At 38.9% G+C, this 23351-nt stretch overlaps 1 protein-coding gene across 3 annotated transcripts in view; it reads left to right on the forward strand.

Annotated features, from left to right (window-relative positions):
- MIDEAS (mitotic deacetylase associated SANT domain protein) overlaps positions 1-22317 on the forward strand; it is a 103972-nt gene extending 81655 nt beyond the window's left edge. For all 3 annotated transcript variants that reach the window (XM_070758132.1, XM_070758140.1, XM_070758138.1), the window contains exons 7-13: positions 2275-2378; positions 6430-6505; positions 9409-9497; positions 12448-12597; positions 14740-14937; positions 17280-17497; positions 21886-22317. In XM_070758132.1, the coding sequence (XP_070614233.1) occupies positions 2275-2378; positions 6430-6505; positions 9409-9497; positions 12448-12597; positions 14740-14937; positions 17280-17497; positions 21886-22111 (1061 nt within the window). In that variant the 3' untranslated portion in view covers positions 22112-22317. The remainder of the gene's footprint in view (positions 1-2274; positions 2379-6429; positions 6506-9408; positions 9498-12447; positions 12598-14739; positions 14938-17279; positions 17498-21885) is intronic.
- The last annotated feature ends 1034 nt before the right edge of the window (positions 22318-23351 follow it).

A 23351-nucleotide genomic window follows, 5' to 3' on the forward strand; every position in this document is an offset into this window, starting at 1 on the left:
GTATATCTGAATGGCCATGAAAACAAGAACGGAGGTGATAGAACTTCTTAAAGTCATTGGACAGTCAACCAAGTTGATGGCCTTTGATTCACTATAGAGATAGTCCTCAACTTACAACCACAATTGAGCCCAAAATTTGTGAGATATTTGTTTAGTGAGTTTTGCCCCATTTTACAACTTTTCTTGCTCCATTTGTTAAGTGAATCACTGCAGTTGTTAAATTAATACAGTGCTTCTCAATTATTTTCTACTATTCCACTCCCTAGGAAGAAGTAAATACTTTGTGCCCTCCCAACTCTCCGCTGGAACAATTGTTTGCAATATTCGGCACATTTTTGCTGAAAAAAATCAAGCGATTAGCGTGTAATGTGTTTAAGTGACCCCTTAATTTATTTGATTACATGCTGCCACTGCCAACATTTTTAGACACAGTAAACATACTGGTCTTTCCTCGTCTCCCACCGTAGTCAAACCAAGCGCTACATACACCATCATATTTCATCGTCTTAGCTTTCGGGAGACTTAGTTTGTCTCATCTCTGTCTTTCTCCTCCTTTCTTTTCATCCCTGTTAAATATTTTTCCATGGTGCCTCTTAAGGGTTTGTTATCTGCACACCATATCTCCTGCTTTGTGCTGCGTGCTATTGTTCAGTGCAAAAAAATCCCCTACTCCCTGTGGCAAAAAAAAGCATGTTTCCCTGGGGTCACGTGCCCCCCTGGCATTGCTCTGTGTCCTCCCCCAGGGAGCCCCACCCCACTATTTGAGAAGCACTGAATTAATAACATGGTTGTTAAATGAATCTGGTTTCCCCATTGATTTTGCTGGTCAGAAGGTCGCAAAAGGCAATTGCAGGACTTCTAGACACTACAACCATCATAAATGTGAGTGAGTTGTCAAGCATCGGAATGACTTTGGGGATCCTACAACAGTTGTAATTGTGAACAATTTCCATAGGTCACTTTTTTCAGTGATGATGTAATTTTGAACAGTCACTAAATAAACTCTTGCAAGTTGAGGACTACCTGTATTCAGTAAAGCTTGCCACCAGAGCAAAAAACTCTAAATGGAAGATCATTGTGAAAGTGGGAAACTTGAGAGTAATTGTAATAATTGGTAAAATATTATTCTTCGTCATTTTGTCCCACATTTTTAAAAAAAAACATTTAAATTTATCACAAGCACACAGTCATCAATCTGACCTTTTTTTTTTAATTTAAAAAAATGTGGTTGTCCACTGTCAGCTTCTTTTCCCTCCTCAAAATCTGCTCCATTGTTGAAAGTACAGAGAAGATTCTAGATGATTTTTGTATAAAAATTGTATTAAAAATTGTGAACTTATGATTATGGTTTTGATGATTTGATGGTACAGATTTTAGAAATAAAGAATATTATAATGTAACTTTAGAGAGAGGTTAAAATATACTTGCTGTGAAGAATATTGGAAGCCGTTTTCTTTTCTATTTTTCTTTAACTTTTCTTTTCTTGCACTTTCTGCTTTCTCTTTGCTTTCTTTTTCTACCCCCACCCCAAGTTATATTTGTGTTTATTTTTTTATCCTCTCTTTAAAAAAGCTTTGGTAAAATTAGACCCGGGCGGAATCTTTTAATGAGAAAAAAAATGATCCAGTGTCAGATGCTGTCCCAAAATGCTAGTAGACAAATAAAATATAAGCTAGGTTAAACTGCGGAAAAGCTATTGGGTCTTAAAAATGACATTAGTCATAAATTTAACATAATGTGATTGGCTTGCTTAAAGAACAGTTGCCTCAAAAAATGCCATGCTTTGTATTTTTGCACCCTTTCTATTTCTCCTACATCTGTCGCAAATCTTAAAAGTAATACTTATCTCCTGGGTCTCCTCTCAAAATTCTAAAGCAAAATCAAAGCTAATTGGATATTGTTTTCTTTATTTCCACTGCTTATCTAATAAGGGATGAAAATGACCTGGAGGCATGCTTTTCTCATAAAATGGAAGTATTCTTCTGCCCCTGAGTGGAATGGGATGGATATGACAATATCATAGTAAAAAGTAGGACATCAATATTAATTCATGTTACTGGGAAACATGGAGGTAGAAATCCAGCAACCCAAGGCAGCATGGCCAGTGGTTAGAAGTGACGTAGAAACTAGGATGCAACCACAAAATGATGGGAAGCTTGTCTGTGTGTATCAGCCAAATTGTACATATATTTACTGGTTTTCTTCTTAAATGGATGTTATTTATTTCATCTATCTATTTCATAACACTGTAGAACTTTCTTTTAAATATAACAGTGGACAACCTGGTAACAGCTGCATGTTCAAGCATATTTCCTGGAGGTGGTACCAATCAAGAGCTGGCATTTCACTGCTTACATGAAGCGAAAGGAGACATTGTGGTAAGGTTCCAGCAACCTCTGATTGACGTTTGCAGATAAATATAAAATTCTGATGTCTAGCAATGACTTAGCAGTATTATACAGCCCAGCTGATGGCTTTGCAAACTTTCATAAGCGGTTTTACTATTCTGTTGTTAATACATTCATGATAATGGATTCTATCTTTTACCTGTACCTGGGTCAAATCAAGAGTTATTGGCAGCTCTTCTTGGTAGCCTCTTCCATTTTCCTTCCATTGCTCATGGTGCGTGGCCTATAGCTCATCATAAATTTGCTATTGGTAGTCCCAAAGGTGTTTTTTTGAAAAGGCAACTGGACGTTGTTTTTCCTTGAAGATTTTTCGCTTCTCATCCAAGAAGCTTCTTCAGTTTGAAGACTTCAGGTCTATAAACATTTGCTATTGGTAGGTCAGCTGTCCTAAACTGGCACCCTCTAGTATTCCTAGCCAGCACGTGTAACAGGTTGGGGAAAGTTGTTTTTAAGTTAATATTGCAGGGGATATATTACCAAAACTACACTTTGCTTGACACATTTTTAAAAATATAAATGAGAATTGGTTGGGTTTATTTAACATGCGAAGCCATAAACTATGTTTTACTAACTGCAGTGACTGGCTTCGTAGTATAAGCAGAACTGAATAAATGACGTTATGGCTTAGCTGCTTTACTCATCTCATGCTAGAGCAGATCCTTTTGTTTAGAGTGTCTCCCGTCCACTAGCGATAGCATTAGCATTTAGACCTATATACCGCTTCACAGCGCTTTACAGCCCTCTCTAAGCAGTTTGCAAAGAGTAAGCATATTGCCCCCAACAATATGGGTTCTCATTTTATCAACATTGGAAGGATGGAAGGCTGAGTCAACCTTGAGCCTACTGAGATTCAATTAGCCAAACTGCTGGCAGCTGGTGATCAGCAGAAATAGCTTGCAGTACTGCACTCTAACCACTGCCCCACCAAGGCTCTTGGTGTAGTACAGTGTTCCCTCGATTTTCGCGGGTTCAAACTTCGCGAATAGCCTATACCACGGTTTTTCAAAAAAATATTAATTAAAAAATACTTCACGTGTTTTTCCCGCCCAATGACATCATATATCATTGCCAAACTAATAATTTTTGCAAATAAATAAGAAAAAAAAATTATTGTTAATAAATAATTATGTTTATAAATATCAGGATCACTAAGTGTCTTATTCAATGGTGAGTACCAGTAATAATAGTGAGTAAATGGTTGTTAAGGGAATGGGAAATGGTAATTTAGGGGTTTAAAGTGTTTAAGGGAAGGCTTGTGATACTGTCCATAGCCAAAAATGGTGTATTTACTTCCGCATCTCTACTTCGCGGAAATTCGACTTACGCGGGCGGTGTCGGAACGCATCCCCCACGAAAATCGAGGGAACACTGTAGTAGTATCAAATTTCTACTACCTCTATTGTAGGACTGGAAAGCCTTTCATCTTAAACCCCAAGAAGCTGCAGTTGGTCAGCATAAGCAAAATTCAGGTTTACTGTTAGCTTCTAAGGTCTGTCTAATACTGGTCATGAGATTGGTGTCACCTTGGAGAAACTGAATTATAAATTCTGTCTGAGTACTACAGTCGTTTAACTGGAAATAATTAAGGTAGTATAGGTAGCTTTTGATAATATTCTCAGAGAGAAAAACAGATGTTAGGAATCTGTGGCTACCTTGTGCTTGACTCTGTTGATTTCCTGGAAGGCCTAGAATAATTCTGGCGTGTATTTATGTTCTTGCTTTGAAATACTGTTTACTTGGGCATGATTAAACATGGGCGTTAGCTGCCTTTGCAAAGAATGATGATAAGTCGTCTTCAGAGTTCTTGGTTTTCTTTTTAAATTGTTATTTTTAGGCACAAGATAGCAGGCATCCATTATCAAACGAGGTACATAGTTTAGGAATAGATATTTAATTTTTTTTTACATACAGTATTAAATTAAACCTCAAGAGGAAGTAAATGAAATCCTGTACATAAGATTTATTATACGAATGCATATGAACGACACTGTAAGGCATAGTTTTTTGGGACATCATTATATTTAGTAATCCTTACTTCACCCCCAAAATTTCCAAGAAGATCACAAGTGGTAATGACCATTAATTCAGTAGTTGTTCAAGTTTGTAGTGGTGCTAAATGAGAGGCACAAATCCTTGTAGTTTGTTTATTCGACTTCGACTTCTATGCCACCCAATCCCAAAGGACTCCGTTGTGGCTGTCGCAACACCCCCATGGTTGTTCGATTGCAACTGAGATGCTCGATGTCTAGTTCACAATTATAACATTGTTATTATAACATCACACAATCCCAATTTCAGACAGGTTCTCGCATGCAAAGTCAAGGAAATTGGAAGTGTTGGTCACATGAAATCCACACATAAAGGACCACCAGAACTGCTGTCACTAAGCAATGTTGCGCTTTTTGACCTTTTTCCATTGTAACCAAAAGGCTACCTGTAAAGTCATTCAGCTCCACAATTGAGCCCATTATTCTAACTGGCTAGAGCAGTTTTATTGTGGGTAACTTTTGTTCTTGCTGGATTAATGCCGTATTTTTCAGAGAAACCTTAGTTTTGGGGGAGGAAAATAATCTGGCTACCAGGAATTCATCTGGCTAATCTTTAGTTTGGTCAGCTTCAGCACATCAGTTTGCTGGTATTGAGCCCATGTGCTTGCCTTTTATCTCCTGGTTGGGGGTAAAAAAACAGTTTCTAAAACAATTCACTTCTTTCACTCTTCAGAGAGAAAGAGAGAAAGAAGGAGAAAATCAGGCAAAGGGAAGATCGCTTTGCTAGCAGAGCACAGAAGATCGCTTCACTCGTTAGCATCTTGTTAAGGGCTGAAAAAAGGCTCAGCTGATTGTCGGAGGGAGCTGCAATGAAAGAAGCAGGCAAAGGGAAGATCGCTTAGCTAGCAAAGCATGGAAGATGGCGTTAGCACCTCGTTACGGCTAAAAAAGTTTAGTAAAAGCTATATTCGGAGTATAAGACTCACCCAAATTTTCAGCCATTTGGGAGGGAAAGGTGCATCTTATACTCGGAAAAATACAGTCAATTTTTTAAAAAAAACATGATTTAAACCTAGTTGTTTATAAAAAAGCATCATGTTAAATTTAGTACAGGTGATCCTTGACTTATGACCACAATTGAGACCAGAATTTCTATAGCTAATAAGATGATTGTTAAGTGACTGGTACCCAATTCTGCTACCTTCTTTTTGGCCACAGTTGTTAAGCGAATCCCTTCATTTGTTAAGTGGCTAACATCCCTAGTTGTTGATTGAATGTGGCTTCCCCAGTTGATTTTGCTTATCAGAAGATGACTGGGAAGGTCGCAAATTTTAACCACATGACTGCAGGATGCTACAACCATTGTAAATATAAGCCAGTTGCCAAGCACCCACATTTTGATTGCCTGATCATCGGGTTGCTGCGATGGTCATGTGTGGTGACTGATCAAAATACATTTTTTTCAGTGTTGTCGTAACTTTGAATGGTCACTGAATGAGTCACGGTTTAGCTGAGGACTGTTTGTAAATCAACCATGGATTGCAATAGCAGTAGAAGAGAGGAAGGGAAACAGGGTAAGCCCAAGAGCCTTAATCTTTTCCTCTCCCAATAAACCATGATATATTGCCCAGCTGTCTTGATGGTTTATATCTGGGAGGATTAGGAATAAAAAATTTGAATGAGAACCATTCGTGGCCCAAAGGCTTATGCATAAGTGGCTTATGCAAGTTTGTAAAGCAGCAGCTTCGTGACCTTTGGCCCAATAAAGCCCTGATGGGTTTGTTAGCCTTCAATGCGCTGTGATTCCTTTGTTCCTGTTAAACAGGCTGGGGCCATGTCACTTAATTTATTTCAAAAGCTAGTTGCAGGGATACATTAGCCGACGGTATTCACTCTGAATCTTACTAATCCTGTGGACCCTAAACCCTAAATATACACAGCAATTAAGCAGCAATGACCAAAGATGTTTAGCAAATAGTGACCTTGTTCAGATTTTATTATTTGAGCTGAAACTGGTTTTGTTTCCCCTTCAGGCTGTTTTGACCAAAATGCTGCTGAAGAAATCGGTGCATTCTCCGAGTCACCCACTGATAGATTACCATTACACTGGTATGTTTGCAATCGTTCCTTTTTTCCTTCCCAATTTTAATCACAAGGACGTTTTAGAATCACCACCCTGATAAATTGGAGGAACATTTTTACACGCAGGGGATAATTTCTTCATCTTAGGATACTGCTTTTCCCCAATTTAAACTCTCGCTGGCTTTAACACGTTTTACTTTTAGAAATAAAGTTATAGAAACATTTTGTGGTCTACTGTGCATGTGTGCATCTGTAGGGAACCGGGCAAAAAAAAGATGAACCAGGCTATTAATAAATGGAAGTTTTATACTTAAAGACTCTTAAATATAATTGAAATACTTTTTTGCAAAAAGATTTAAATCTCAAAATGATACTATAGAGCACTACACACCAGAACAACTAAGCACAAGAACAGTTGTTTCCCGAACGCCATCACTCTGCTAAACAAATAATTCTCTCAACACTGTCAAACTATTTACTAAGTCTGCATTACTATTAATCTTTTCATTGTTCCAATCATCCATCTCCTCCAACTAATTAGTATATCTGTAATTTTGTTGCTTGTATCCTTACAATTTATATTGGCTGGTTCCTAATACAATTTGATTGCTTATTTGTACCCAGACTATCATTAAGTATGGTACCTTATAATTCTTGATGAACATATCTTTTCTTTTATGTACACTGAGAGCATATGCACCAAAACAAATTCCTTGTGTGTCCAATCACACTTGCTCAATTAAAAATCTTTTCTATTCTATTTAGAATATTAGGTTTAGCAGCATTGTCTGTTTCTTTAATCTCAGTCTGTTTTACCACGGGGGGGGGGGAACCCATTCCTTCTGATGATTTTATCCCTGCTAAAGAAAAAAAAGGACACAAATGTTGTGGTTTTGAACAGTTCTCCGAAAAGCAAATAAATTTTGAAGTCACCCTGTAATATGTATACTTCTCACTTTATCTGATATAACATAAAGGATTACCAGGTTTATCTGTAGCCAGGATCTTTCTGGAAAGAGACTAGCCGTACCGGAAATTAGTTCAACAGTGTGAACATTTGGCAACCTGAGGGTGTCTTCGAGAACTTTTGAGGATAAGCAAATCCTTTGTCATAAATCCTTCTGATCTCCGTAAAATCTCAATTCATTTAAATAAGAGCAAGGGCTTTTAAATATTTAATATTTTACCTGTGACAGGTGAAGTGAGAGCATGAGAAGAAAATGTATTGTGGACAGTTCCTGTAGATCACTCCTAGAACAACTAACTTGAATGTACATTAAGTACATTATGTGTGTAGCAGTTCACAGGTTGTAATATTTGACAGACAAATCTAAACTTGTCTTAGTTCATAGAAATTATATTTGAAAAACTTCTGGTTTTACTTACTGTGCAATAATACAGTAACACCTCGGAAAGGGGCGGCATATAAATCCATTAAATAAATAAATTTTATTATTTATCTATATGAATTATATACTGGACAGAACCCATGACGTGTGACTATCTACACTTAATTGAAATGCCAATGAATTAGAGGTAATGATTGGCACAAACTTGCATTGTGACATATATAGGAACATGCCATTATGCAGTGTTGGAATTACCCCGAATACCAACCTGCTTGTCTCATCTCTCATGATAGCACTGGCTAATCTGCTCTGATGTTACATAAGAAGATAGTTGGGAGAAGTGCACAGTCCTTGTGAACTCTTTACCTAACACTGATCTGAAGTTACTAAGTTTTTGGCAGTGCAGGAAAATGCTCAACTACATGTGTGACTCTATAGAATGTAGAATGATGCTGTCCAACCACATGACTTCAGACCCTTTTTTCCATGTAGTACAACTTCACCTAAGATCTCCTAAGAAACCATTACCCTAAACAGATACTTGTCTTGAGTCAAAAGTTGAATCAAAACTTGATTCAAAGATAGGTTATGATTGTGAAGAGAAGTACTTACATACCTCCATTTCATTCCAAATACATTTTTTCTTGGCTCCTCTCTTCACATTGAAAAGCAAAGCTAAAGTTTCCCTTGAATTGATCTCGCCATTTGGACAAACCTATGTAACATGGTGGTGTTGCTAGCAGAATGCCAAAGTGGTTTGCTATGACTTCTTTCTGGGCTATTTTTGTTTTTACTTCCTCATTTGTAAAACTCAACCCATTAAAGTGTTTTGGATTAGGTGTATAAAATCTATTTTCTATGCAAGTGTTGGCGAACCTTTTCGGTACCAAATGCCGAGACGGGAACGTTTGTGTGTGAGAGAGAGAGCGCCAGAAACCGGAAGAGCAGCTCCTCAGTGTGCATACATGGGAGCGCCGGAAACAGGAAGAGCAGTTCTTAGCATACGTGTGCGCACTGGGAGGCTGAGTTTTTGATTTCAGACATGCATGCTGGCCATCTGATCTTCCGGTTTTTGGTGCGCATGCGAAGACCAATTTGCCAGCGTGCATATGCATGCTGGAAATCAGAAGTTCAGCTTCCTGATGGGCGCATGTGCACCAGGCAGCTGGTCTTCTGGTTTCCAGTGCTCCTGAGATGTGAAGACCAGCTGGATGTTGCACCAGAACCTGGAAGAGCAACCGGCAACGGTTGACGTGAGATGGTCTACTACTCATGCTACTATAGGTTCGCCATCACTATTTTATATGTTTCTATATTTTGTCAATTTGTGAAAGACTTCAGCATTTGGGTTATTCAGGGATATAATTCTATAAAATTCATTTAAAATTAATTATCAGATTCCAGGGAAAAGGCATAATTTTAACAAACCCATCTGCCAAGGCTTCTGGTTTAATCCAAGAATAATACCTTTAAATTAATCGAAACAGAAATGTTTGTGTAAAATCTGTCTTGACAAGAAAAAAAATGTGTTGGAAAATAAGTAATGGAATGGAATTTACATTCCACTTTTTCTTTTTCCAGGGTCAGACAGCTGGAGTGTGGCTGAGAAGAAACAGTTCAATAAGGGAATTGCTATCTATAAGAAAGACTTCTTCCTTGTCCAGAAACTTGTGAGTTTTTTCTCCATGGTGGGTGGAGCTAGCATGCAGGATTTCTCAGATCCCTAACTAATGGCCAAAAAAAAAATGAACAACACCTCTAGGATATATAAACATGTTTCTGCATGATTATATCACTAGGAAAAAGAGACACTGCTTAAAGCTTGCTTGGAGGACCTTCCAGTGCAATTTTGGGATGGGACCAATCTCTGGATCAGGGGTTTCCAACCTTGGCAACTTTAAGTCTTGTGGATTTCAACTCTGGCTGAGGGATTCTGGGAGCTGAAGTTCACAAGTCTTAGAAGTTGCCAAGGTTGGAGATTCCTGATCTGGAGACTCCTGCTGTATGTCTAGAAATCCAATAGTATGGCCATTGGTCCTAATCTTTAATATTATTTTAATATTATTAAATATTATAACATTTATTCTAGAATCCATTGTTAAAATACTGAATAAAGGTAATTTAAAGTTTGGGTATTAAAATACTACTTGGGAATAGTGATGCTGAAGTGCTGATAATTTCACATGATTGAAGCCCCGACATCATATCTTTGTTCTTTCACAAGATGAGGGGACAAACCAGCAGACTTGTTCTAAAACAGCCCAGCATTGTTTGTTCCTCAGAAGCAGCAGGATAGAGTTAGTTGAAGAATATCTTGATTTATATGCTACTTCATATGAAAGAAGGAGTGAAGGAACTCTTTAAGCATAGCCCAAAAAAATTAGTTCCTTTTTTTTTGTTTTATGAGCCAAACTATGAAAAGCCATATGTAAAATCTATGTGTAACCAGAAGCATTTCACGGATGCCCTCAAATTATCTGCAAAACAGAAATGAACAACTACCATCGCTTCAATGGTTGCATCAGATTTCTTTATTTAGAATTCAAGTTTTCATAATCAAAGCCCTCTTGATCCAGGGAAGCTTTCAGCTGCCACCACCACGGTCTGAAAACCCCCACTGCAGTTTGCACAAAATGAATCTCTCTTATTTCATACATAGCAACTCCATGATTTCTCAGTTTTCATCTGACAAGCAGCCTTTGAAACCCAGAGATCAATTTCCACAGTATTTAGTCTCAAATTTGTTGCACATGTGCCAACCTTCAGGACAATGGGTCTGGATGGCAGCCAGGGGCTTTGAAGCTCATGAATTTACCCGGTGAATTTGTATGCCCTATAAATTGCTTGTGTTGAAAGTTGACCTGTTTGATTGGTAAACAACTCAGTAATACCCTAATAGAGTAGATTATTATTCCAATTCCTGTAAATCATGTTGGCTGGCTTTCTCCTATAGGGATTCCAGCCTACTCAGGGACTTGTGAGTCATAAGATTAGCATCGAGTTTATACACGAGACACCCAGTTGCAACAGAGAAATTCAGAAAGGAATACATATGAAGTAATATAGAATAATAGGTTTGTTATTTAAAAAATGAATTATTTGAAATTTAAGATATAAAACAGAGGCCTTAAAACTTGGCAATTTTAAGACTTGTAGAATTCTGGGAGTTGAAGTCGACAAGTCTTAAAGTTGCCAAGTTTGAAGTCCTCTGGTATAAAATAAAAAAGGTATTTCTGGATTGGCTCATAACTTCCACTTGGTCTTGTGATCGTTTTAACCCTAATGTTCCCCTCAGATCCTGTTAGACCCGAAATGATTTTTGAGACCCTGTAAAAATTTTTCCCTGCATATCAGAAACTTGAAATTCCATGACTTTGTCTCATTTGAGGGGTTCTTGCTAAGGTGGGGGGGGGGGGGTTGCAGGGTTTTTTTTTAGTTTTTTCTGGGCAAAAAAAGTTACACTTGTTACCCTCAGGGTCCTTTTAGACCCAGAGTATAAAAGGATTGGTTCTATCTACTGGAATGTTCTTCTTGAATACTTTTTCGCTAGTATACTAATTTGAAAATTTCTAAACACAATGATATGAAAACTAAAATGAAAAAAATTAATGCTTATTTGTTTATTTTGCTCATAAAAGCCCCCCCCCCCCCCCAATGTTTGTGAAATTTTGTTCATTTTCATCTAGATTAGGCTGCAGAATCTGACTTTTTTACCATCTTGGCATTGGGAAACTAATTTGAACATTTCTGAACATAATGAAATGAAAATTGAAATGAAAAAAATGATGCTTATTTGCCTATTTTGCTCAGAAAAGGGCCTCCCCCCCCACATCTGTGTGCAATTATTTCACTTTATATATAGATTGGCCTGCCATTTCCAATTTTTTTGACCATCTTTGGCAATTATTTCACTTTCTATATAGATTAGGCTTAGACTTGAGTATAAGCTGAGCAAAATTTTGCTATTGGAACCACAGCTCCGATAGCAAAACTAGGCTTATACTCAAGTAGGCTTGAGTATATGGTCTTATAATCGAAAATAAACAAATAAGCATCAATTTTTTTCATTTCAATTTTCATGTCATTATGTTCAGAAATGTTCAAATTAGCGTGCAAAGGCCAAACGTATTCAAAAATTGCAAGCGTTATATATATAAAGTGAAATAATTGCACAGAGCCAGGGGGAGGGGCATTTCTGAGCAAAATAAACAAATAAGCATCATTTTTTTCATTTCAATTTTCATTTCATTATGTTCAGAAATGTTCAAATGAACATTTGAATTGAAAGTGAAATGAAAAAATTGATGCTTATTTGTTAAGCATCAATATGGGGTGGCCAATATAAGCGTCATTTGAGAGGTTGTTTTCAGCTTTGCAAAGCTCCGTTTCAGAGGCTGTTTTCAGACTTTTAAAGCCCCATTTGAGAGGCTGTTTCATTTGTTGTATAAGACGCATCCAGATTTTCACCCTCTTTTAGGAAGGAAAAAGGTGCATCTCATACTCCAAAAAATATGGTACATCCAGTAAAGAAATTATTAGCATCAAGCCTTGTGATCATTTGGAATTCCCTAATTCACTTCCTTATATCTTCCTTTGTTTCTCCATCCCACAATATTGCAGATAAAAACCAAGACTGTGGCTCAGTGTGTGGAATTCTACTATACTTACAAAAAACAAGTAAAAATAGGCCGGAATGGGACTCTCATCTTTGGAGATGTTGACACTACCATTGAAAGAGCTGTTAAAGACGAAGCTGAAGTAGATATAAAGGTAATGAACACCAAGCAGGCGCTTCAATGCTAAAAAGTGTGCTAGACCTCATACATTGCAGGCAAAGGCATGGAACTTGAAATGGGCATTTTCTGTGGCTTTGAATTATTACAGAAATTCTCAGAGAAAATGAGAAAATTGAAGAGTTCTACTTTAATCTCATTGGCAGGAACTATTAGAATGGTGACGAATGTATGTCAGCCTTACTGGATAGACCAAACAGGAAACATGATTAAATAAGCTAACTCTATTTCATTGTCAAGCTACATTAACAGAATTTTCAAGTCTGAAACTACAATTCTTCAGCTTTTACACTGATAAAATCCATTTTTAATCTACTAGTTCTGTGGGCATGGCTTGGTGGGCGTGGTGTGGCTTGGTGGGCGTGGTGTGGCTTGGTGGGCGTGGCTTGGTGGGTGTGGCAGGGGAAAGATACTGCAAAATCTCCATTCCCACCCCACTCTGGAATGAACCAGATGTGGTACTTGCTGGTTCTCTGAACTACTCAAAATTTCCTCCACCAGTTCTTAAGAACCTGTTAGAACCTACTGGATTTTACTCCTGCTTTTTCAGCTGAAGAACGTCTGGGCCTCTTGCTCCACCTGTTCTGCAGTTTGTTTATTTTATTTATTCAATTTTTATGCCGCCCTTCTCCTTAGACTCAGGGCGGCTTACAACATGTTAGCAATAGCATTTTTTAACAGAGCCAGAATATTGCCCCCACAATCCGGGTCCTCATTTTTCCCACCTCGGAAGGATGGAAGGCTGAGTCAACCTTGAGCCGGTGATGAGATTTGAACCGTTGACCTTCAGATCTACAGTCAGCTTCAGTGGCCTGCAGTACAGCACTCTACCTGCTGCGCCACCCCGGCTCTTGCAGGTTTTGGTCTCTGTTCTCTTTTATCTGACCGTTTCTTTGGCGAGAGGTCCCCAACCCCCAGTCTGTGGACTAGCACCAGGCCGCAGCATCCCAGAAACTGGTCCGTGCAAACAAGCAAAGGCTTATTTGCGAGATGCAGGCAGCACATGAAACCATGCCCCCTCTGGTCCATGGAAAAACCTCTCTCCACAGAACTGGTCCTGGGTGCCCAAAAGATTGGGGGCTACTGCCTTAGGCAGCGCCTCTTTGTCCCGCCTCCCAAGCTCATTCCCACATACCATTGCAGAATGAGCCCTTATTGGATAGACAGACAGACAGACAGACATATACATACATACATATTTTTTCTGTCAAAAACAAACTAGCTAATGGGAGCAAAGTAAGCTTCAAATAGATCTCTACTTGTCTCCCTTCCTTTTCAATATCAGCAAAAATATGGTACACACACACACACACACATAGTATATACATATACAAATACAGTACAGTGGTACCTCGTGATACGAACCCCTCGCCATACGAATAATTCGAGATACGAACCTGGGGTTCGGAATTTTTTTGCCTCTTCTTCCGAACTTTTTCCATCTTACAAACCCGCTGCCCGAACGCCAAACCCAGAAGTTCAGCAAAAGTTCGGGGTCGGCGTTTGGGTTTAGGAGGACGCCGAGAAGCCCCGCCGCCCGGCTGTTAGCTTTTTAAAAGAGCTGCGGAGCTGTCGGGCGGGCGGGAGGCTGGAAAGGAGGTGGGGAATCCCAATAGGGAATTCCATGGGCGGAGCTTTGACGACACAAAGACATCCTTCCTGGCCGGCCGAAGACTACTCAAGACTCATTTATACCGCCAGGCATGGGGGAGTTGAGATATTCCTTCCCCCTAGGCCATTACAAGTCATGCATGGTATGTCTGTGTGTATGTTTGGTTTTATAATAAGGGTTTTTAGTTGTTTTATTATTGGATTGTCACATGCTGCTTTTATCATTGTTGTTAGCCGCCCCGAGTCTACGGAGAGGGGCAGCATACAAATCCAATAAATTATTATTATTATTATTATTATTATTATTATTATTATTATTATTATTTCGTTTTACATTGTTTCCTATGGGAAACAATGTTTCATCTTATGAACTTTTCACCTTACGAACCACCTTCCGGCACCAATTAAGTTCGTAAGACGAGGTATTACTGTACATGCATACATATATTCCTAATCTGTGTTGAAGTGATTGTTATTAACCTGCATTCCTTTTTGTACTCTTCTGAAGAGTTCCCACAGGCTCACGCGGACTCTTCCTCCCAGAACATACAACGAAGACTACGAAAACACAGAAGATGAAGATCTTGAAGAAGTTGAGGACATCATGCCAATTAAAGAGGAAGCCGTGGAAGGGGACGAGTTGTATGGCAAAAGCACCAATTTCACCCCTTCCAAATCGAATCCTCTTCGAGATGTTGAAGAACACGTAAGTGTTGAATGATCCACAGTCAACAATTTCTGCCTGGAGCATTTCCTATAAAACATCTGACCGGTTGTAGCGGAATCAATGTAATTTCTGTCCTTAGTTGACATTGTTAGTGACATAAATTATTCATGGTATGAATAATTGTTTGGCAGCTGCCTGATGCTTTCAGGCGAGAAAGATGGCATTAGAAGTGTAGATAACAGGTAGTCTTCTTGTGTACAACCCTATGTTCAACAAATGTTCAAAGTTGCTATGGTGCTGAACGAGGGAGACTTAGCACAGGTCCCCTTAGTCATGGGATTATTATTATTATTATTATTATTATTATTATTATTATTATTATTATTATTTTTATTGATTAGATTTGTATGCCGCCCTTCTCCGTAGACTCGGGGCGGCTCACAACAATAACAAAGACAATGTAAGAACAAATCTAATAATTTAAAAAACACTAAAAAACCCATTATTAAAAGCAAGCATACACACAAACATACCATGTATAAACTGTATAGGCTCGGGGGAGATGTCTCAGTTCCCCCATGCCTGACGGCAGAGGTGGGTCTTAAGAAGTTTACAAAAGGCAAGGAGGGTGGGGGCAGTTCTGATCTCCGTGGGGAGCTGGTTCCAGAGGGTCGGGGCCGCCACAAAGAAGGCTCTTCTCCTGGGTCCCGCCAAACGACATTGTTTAGTCGACGGGACCCGGAGAAGGCCAACTCTGTGGGACCTAACCGGTCGCTGGGGATTCGTGTGGCAGAAGGCGGTCCCGGAGATATTCTGGTCCGATGCCATGAAGGGCTTTATAGTTCATAACCAACACTTTGAATTGTCACCGGAAATTGATCGGCAACCAATGCAGACTGCGGAGTGTTGGTGTAACATAGGCATACCTTGGGAAGCCCATGATTGCTCTCGCAGCTGCATTCTGCACGATCTGAAGTTTCCAAACACTTTTCAAAGGTTAGCCCCATGGTAGAGAGCTTGAGATTTGGACACTCAGCTTCTGGTTTGTGATTACAATGTTGTGGTCACTTAATTACAGTTTTTAATATTTCGTGGCTGGCTTCCCAGAAGCAAAGTCAATGGGGAAGCTGTCGAGAAGTCAGAAATTGTGATCACATGAGGTCCTCACTTGCATAGTCCTCGCTAACAACGGCTACCTGAAAACAACGGAAATTGCTGCTACACAATACAGTCACATGGCATTGTACTTTATGACGGTGTAACTTAATGATAAAAGAGTTTCCAAGCCTTGCTTGCCATTGTAAGTTTTGTAATATTGTAATATTACTTGTGTAATCATCAAAGTAGTTGTGTCAGCACACACACACACTCCCACGGAATAATCTTAAAAACACAGTTTGGATCATTTTATGTATTTTTCAACAGTGTGCCGAACTTGGATTTGTACTTGAAAACTTTCAAAACTTTTATTTTGCCTTCTGATGGTCTTAATAATACTTTGTGTAATATTTATTGTACTTTTGCATACCTTTTCTCAAGGGAGCTTGTAGGCAGAAAACCTTTGGCTTTGAAATGTTTATTTTAATATAATATGATGTGTATACAAGAGACGGTAGACTCCTTGTTTATTTCATAGATCAATAGCACTTTCATAATTTGTACTTAAAATAAACTGTGGGGAATCAGTATGTTTCTTACAGGTTTGCAAAAGCAACCCAAACCCATTGTTTAATGTTTGAACAGTTCTCAAGATAAACACCAAGTGGAGCTCGAAATATATTCATAGCTTATTTAAGATATGATTAAAAAGCACTCCCTTTGTAATGTGTTGAACGCACAACGTTTGAGTTTTAGCTTTATAAAAATAATATATCAATGCTTTGATCACTGTTAAGTTGTTAACTTTTGTTAAACCAGCTGGATGACTTTGGGACAGTTATTCTCTGTCAATCCAACTCACCTCACAGAATTGTTGTGGAGAAAAATTGGAGGAAAGAGAAGCTAGTGAGAATAGAATAGAGGGTTATTAGGTATGTTTGACACCTTGATTTATTTTCTAAAAAATAATAAAGGTGGAGCAAGGAGAGATTCAACCTGGAAATAAGGAGGAACTTTCTCACGGTGAGAGTGATCAACCAGCTTGCCTACAGAACAGCTTGCCTGCGGAGGTTGTGAACGCTCCAGCAGTTGAGACTTTCAAGGGGAGATTGGACTGCCATTTGACCGAAATAATATAGGGACTCCCGCTTGAGCAGAGGGGTTGGACTAGATGACCTACAAGGTCCCTTACAACACAAACAAACAAACAAACAAACAAATAAAATATATTCCATAGGAATACTTATAGCTACACCTTGTAATAATATTGTCTTATTTGGTAGGCTGGTAATCTTCATATGGAAAAACATCTGGAATCTGGTGCCCCAGGAAGAACAGAGGTCAGAGGCAGAACTTCAAGAAGGACGAAGGAGGCACCCATTAAATATCGGAAGACTTCGCCGCCAGTGCAAAAGAGAAAACGAAAACCGAAACCCAAACAAGAAACGCCCAATAAAACTCAGAATCAAGAGGAGGAATTTCCATGCAAAAAATGTGGCAGGTAAACTTGGGAGATTTGGAGATGAAGCAAATTTCTGACATACTTTCTTCTGTCCAACAGTTAGGTCCCACAGAGTTGGCCTTCTCCGGGTCCCGTCAACTAAACAATGTTGTCTGGCGGGACCCAGGGGAAGAGCCTTCTCTGTGGCGGCCCCGACCTCTGGAACCAACTCCCCCCAGATATCAGAATTGCCCCCACCCTCCTTGCCTTTTGCAAGCTCCTCAAAACCCACCTCTGTCATCAGGCATGGAGGAACTGAGATATTCTCTTCCCCCTAGGCTTATAGAATTTGTACATGGTATGTTTGTATGTATGATTGGTTCTTTAAATTGGGGTTTTTTAGATTATTTTTGATATTAGATTTGTTTACATTGTCTTTTTATTGTTGTTAGCCGCCCTGAGTCTGCGGAGAGGGGGGGCATACAAATCTAAATGAATGAATGAATGAATTTGGAACTGAAGAATGTTTGCTAATCTAAGTCTAAAATGGTATTCCTCAACATTTGCAACTTTTAAGATATGTGGACTTCAGCTCCACATATGCTGGCTGGAAATTTCTGGAATTGAAATCCACACATTTTAAAGTTCCTAAGGTGGGAACCATTGGTCTTTAGGCAACTGCTATGCTGCAGGCATTTGGGAATAAAACTTCTACATTTCCTTGCTGACTGGAACTGACGAGAATTAAAGTCCACATTATTTAGAAGCCACTAAGTTGCATAATAAAATTGTTTTATTATGCATTCCTTGTTTGTTGTGAGCCGCCCCGAGTCCACAGAGAGGGGTGGCATAAAAATCCAACTAATAAAATAAAATAAAATAAAAGTGTGTGAGGTAAAAGGGTTTTGCTTTTAAAAAAAAAAAAACCCTCACACAATTACATTTTTCCTGTTTTAAATTGTTAGAATATTATTTAATTTCTGTGCAATCCCCCTGCAAAAATGCTATCTTCTATTTTGGATGGCTTTCTCACATGAACATTATGAGGCAAAAATGGGAAAATGCTATAGGGATGTCTTGAGGGAATATTTCAACAGGCTCCTAGATAATTATTACTGTACAATAGCAGGTACCAGTTCAAGATTAAGCAATATTAAGCGTCAGATGGCCTTGAGCTTGCAAATATCTGTTTTAATGTCTCTCTAAGTTAACTGGAGCTAGATTAAAGAAGAACATGTTTGATGACTGGAAGCATCATTAAACTGGAAAGTTAACTTCTTGTCTAGACTGCCTGAACCCGGTGAATTATGAACCTTATCAAGCATTTAAATGATGAAATGAATGAAGCGTATCCAATTTCTCATTTGTGCTAGAAAAAATATTTGATGCTGATGGAATGTAAACTTGCAAGCAAAAAACATAGGCTTTGAAGGGTTTTTCCTCTCAGTAGAAATGAACGTAGAAAGATCACCCACTTGTTCCAATCTACATTTAGGTAGAAGTTACCTGGTGATCTAATACTTGGATATTCAAAAGTCTTGTATAAAATATCTCACAAAAGGCTTCTATGGAAATCAGGATAATCATGCAAAATCTAAAAGACCAGCAGCAAATGAAAGGAAGCACAGGTGAAATGCTTGGGTACCAAAAAAACAGATGCAAATGATATCATTTTACATTGAATTAGATCTACAAAGATTTTCAAAAAATGTGATTGCAAGAAGATTTTTCATATAGAATGATTGTTGCAATTAATTCCTTCAAATGTCACACATACTTGTGTGCACTTCATTTGTGTCAATTTCTTAGCAGATACTTTTTTTCATCAGTAGCTGCTCTTGGCCTGAAAAGTACCAGGTGATGCCTCATAATTAGTACAAAACCAGAATTTAAGGCTTATGTCTGTCCAGATCAGATGTTAGGTTCATGCTCTATACATGTTGCAGAAAAATGACAATAGAGAATTTTGGTAGATTCTAAGGTCCAGCCAATACTGTTAAATAGAAGTTTTAAATCATATTGTATTATTTCAGAGTGCATTCTTGTCAGTGTTAAGCCATTTCTCACATTTTCCTTTATTTGGATCTCTGTGTGTTTTTTATTATTTTTATTTCCATTTTTAAATACAAGGATGTACTTTAAAATTCTTCCTATGATTTAAAGCGCCAAGAGTTATTTTGAATTGGAGTGGGAAGTAAATAAAGAAAATATAGACATGGATAGCATTTCAAAAGTACAACTTGGATTGCACTTGAGTGGATTCCACTCTGCATTAATTCTGTAAGGTCCAAGATAATCTCTGCAAACTTTCTGAATTTGGCAGTTTCCAGATCTGTGGCAACTAAATGATCCAAAATCCCAGATATTCTGGTCAAACTAGCTGGGAATTTTGAGAGTTGCAATGCCAATATATCTAAACAGTGCTAGGATAAACAATCCTATGCATCTATTTTAAGTAGAATTTGTTTCTAAATGTAAAATATTCCTTCTTCTAATATACTGTATTTTTCAGAGCACCTTAGTTTTGGGGGAGGAAAATAGGGGAAAAATCTACCTACCAGGTATTCATCTGGCCAGCGTCTTTAGTCTGGTCAGCTTCAGTACATTATTTTATCCCCTGGTTAGGGCTGAAAAAAACCTTTTTTCAGAGGAAGTAGCAATGAAAACAAGCCTGCAAAAGACTTAGGACAGGAAAAAATCTTCTTTGGAGGGAGCAGAAATGAAAAAATACTGCAAACCGGGAAGATTGTTGGCACTTTGTTAGAGCTGGAGGAAAAAGCTTCAAAAAAGCTACATTTGGAGTATAAGAAGCATCAAACATGGTAATCATTCCTCCACACTTTAAAAGTTAAAAGTTGGCCAGTTATGGATAATATCAGGTACCCCAAATTATTTGCATCTCAGTTGAGAAAATAGAGAGGTAAAATACATGTTGGTTGAGATCAGGAATGACTTAAGGTGTGTTCATGTGTCTTGGCCAAGCCTAGTACGATAATTTATCCCCAGACAATCTGTGACTTGTTGGGAAATTTCAGAGATATTTCCTTATCAGATTCCTTAATGCCTTCAACAATGGCAGAGCTTCTGATGCCCTACCTTCACTGGGAAAGTTGGAATATATTCAAAGATGTCTCTGCTTTGAAAGTAGCCCAGGTTGAGAACCCTATGGTACAGTCATACATCAACACAGGAAATATTTTAGGGCATTTTGTATCATGTCATAGGCTGCTTTGTAATAATGTCATATAACATGGGTTTTTTTAAAAATTAATTTCGTGGAAGTCATGGGTCCCGGATTTTAGGTGTACTCTAAGTTAGCCCAATTCAATACCCAGAGGTATTGAAAAATAATTGCCCTATGACAGTGATGGTGAACCGATGGCATGTGTGCCACAGGTGGCACATGGAGCCATATCTGCTGGCATGCAAGCTGTTACCCTAGCTCAGCTCCAGTGTGCATGTGCGTGCCATCCAGCTGATTTTTGGCTTGCCCAGAGGCTTTGGGATTTTCAGGTTCCGGAGAGTTCGGCTTCCGGAGAGTCGCTGGGTGAGATGGAGGAGGGAGTTTTTGCCTCCAGAGCCTGGGGAGGGCAAGAAATGGCCCTACCAGGCCACCAGATTTTGGGAAATGGGTTGTTTCAGGCCTCCAGAGGGCCTCCGGGGTGGAGAAGGCCATTTTCGCTGGCCCCAGGCATTGAATTATGGGTTAGGGCACTCGTGCATGCACAATAGCACACACACATGTGCTTATGGCGCCCTAGAAAAAAAAGGGTTGCCATTACTGCCCTATGATAAACTGTTTTACCCAATTAAATGTTACTGGAATTAGAGTTGTAGTAGTATATAGATAATGGCTGTGCAGGACTACGATTATTGAATTGTTTTTTTAAGTTTTAATTAGGATTTTAGATATTTCTCATTTTTTCCTTGACTTCTTTTTATTGCTATTTTTATTATAATTTTATACTGTTGTGAGTCGCCCTGAGTCCTTTGGGCTTGGGCGGCATAGAAGTCAAATTAAATAAGTAAATAAATAAATGATACATGATAAAAAGGTGGGTCGCCCATCATATGAAAACTATAATGCTATTCCTTTGCTTTTGGGATAGTGTACTAAGTTTCGAATCTTGATCAAAGCAACCATCAGCATTAGAAGTTTTTCTCTGCTGCAGCTTCCAGCCTCCATTAACATAAGTGGAAATGCTTCCTGGAGATGCTGGGAATTGCAGTACAGCAACATTGTGAGGGCTTGCAATTCGCCTCCCCTTGGTCTAGCTGCCTTAAAAGCATGCAAGGCGACAGCAGACAACAGGAATTTCCTGTTTTAGTTTAGCAATCTGTTTGACTTTGCACGATTAGTAAGTCGGTGTTCAAACAAAGGAGGGTGGAAAGTGATATTAAAAACCCGCGATTTTAACTACTGTGCTGTGGATATGTGTGCCCTGCAGAATCTTCTACAAGGTGAAAAGTCGGAGCGCTCACATGAAAAGCCACGCGGAGCAGGAGAAAAAGGCTGCGGCTCTGAAATTGCGGGAGAAGGAGGCGGCTGAGGCAGCGGCGGCAGCAGCGGCGGCAGCACAAGCACACAGTAGGGCTCAGCGGGAAGAAAGCAGCAACAGTGGGAGCAGTCGTGGGAGCAGCAGCAGCAGTTCAGATGAAGACGGCGATGTTTAGCCCAGGACCCCCGGAGGTTGGGAGCCCGATTCTGACTGCTCCAGCCTTGCTTCTACTTCCTTTCCTTCTTGCTTGAACTGTGTAAAAAAAAAAAAGTCAATTTTTTAAAGGAAAAAAAAATACAGCGACCACAAAAATCTCTATTTTTAAAAAATATACATTTTATGGATTATTTTATTTATAAATAACTTTCTGTATCAACTTAATGAATGGAAGTCTGTTTTTCCTTCAGCTCCTGAACTTGCCAGGAAGCCTTAAAATATCTTATCCTCTGGTGAGAGAGAAATTTGTCCAATGCTCTGGATCATAACTGAATTGCTTTGGGTGTCAATTCAAGGAGCCACATAGTTTTCTTCATATACTTCTTTCTTTCATCTTTTAAGTTTTATTTTCTGGCTTGGATCTATTCACTTTTTTTTTTAACCTCCTTCGTACAAGAGGTTTTTTTTGTTTTCCCAGCTGGTAGATAAACCAGAATCTGAGTAACCTCTGTAGGGTGAGTGAAGAGACAATCGCGTTTAAGATATACCTCTTTTTAAGAATGGAAATATTACAGTTAGTATTTGTTTGGAACTACCCCTATTATGTTGAGTCATACAAAGTTGATCATCTATGTCTCCAGAGTTGGCCAAAAGAATTAATGATGAGTTCTGGGATATTGCACCTCTGTAGTTCTGTGGTAGAACAAACAACTCTGCTTGCACAAGAACCCATGTATTATTTTGGGTTATAATGAGATTGGGGTAGATTTTTTCCTGCCCAAATTATTGAAGAGCCACAATTATGAGAAGGTGACCTTTTATCCATGGCATTATTCTGGTGGGGGATGCCATTCATTCATCAGAGTCCATTTGCAATAACCGTTCTTATTCCAAATCAGGGGTGTCAAACCTGCATTGTAACATACCTTGACTCCCCCCCCGCCCCCTTCGCTAAACCCGCTAAACCCTGTGGCCAGTGCGTAATGCATCTGCCCTGCGGAAAGTGAGTTTGGCAGCTCTGATGAGGAATTCTTTGGAACAGTTTTGAGGGGGAGGGCAGCAAAAACACCTGGAAGTCCACGATGAGAGAAAACCGCTGGTATACAATTTGATACTGTAGCCCAATGAATTAGATAACTAGTGGTCCACCATGAAAGTGCATTGTTTTTTACCTGAATAGACTTGACTGTAGTTTTGCTTAATTGCCCATTTGAATGCTTCAGCTGGCTTACAAAAGAATAGCTGCTAGTTTTTTATAG

The sequence above is a fragment of the Erythrolamprus reginae genome, chromosome 1 (assembly GCF_031021105.1).
Source record: "Erythrolamprus reginae isolate rEryReg1 chromosome 1, rEryReg1.hap1, whole genome shotgun sequence".
Lineage (NCBI taxonomy): Eukaryota > Metazoa > Chordata > Lepidosauria > Squamata > Dipsadidae > Erythrolamprus > Erythrolamprus reginae.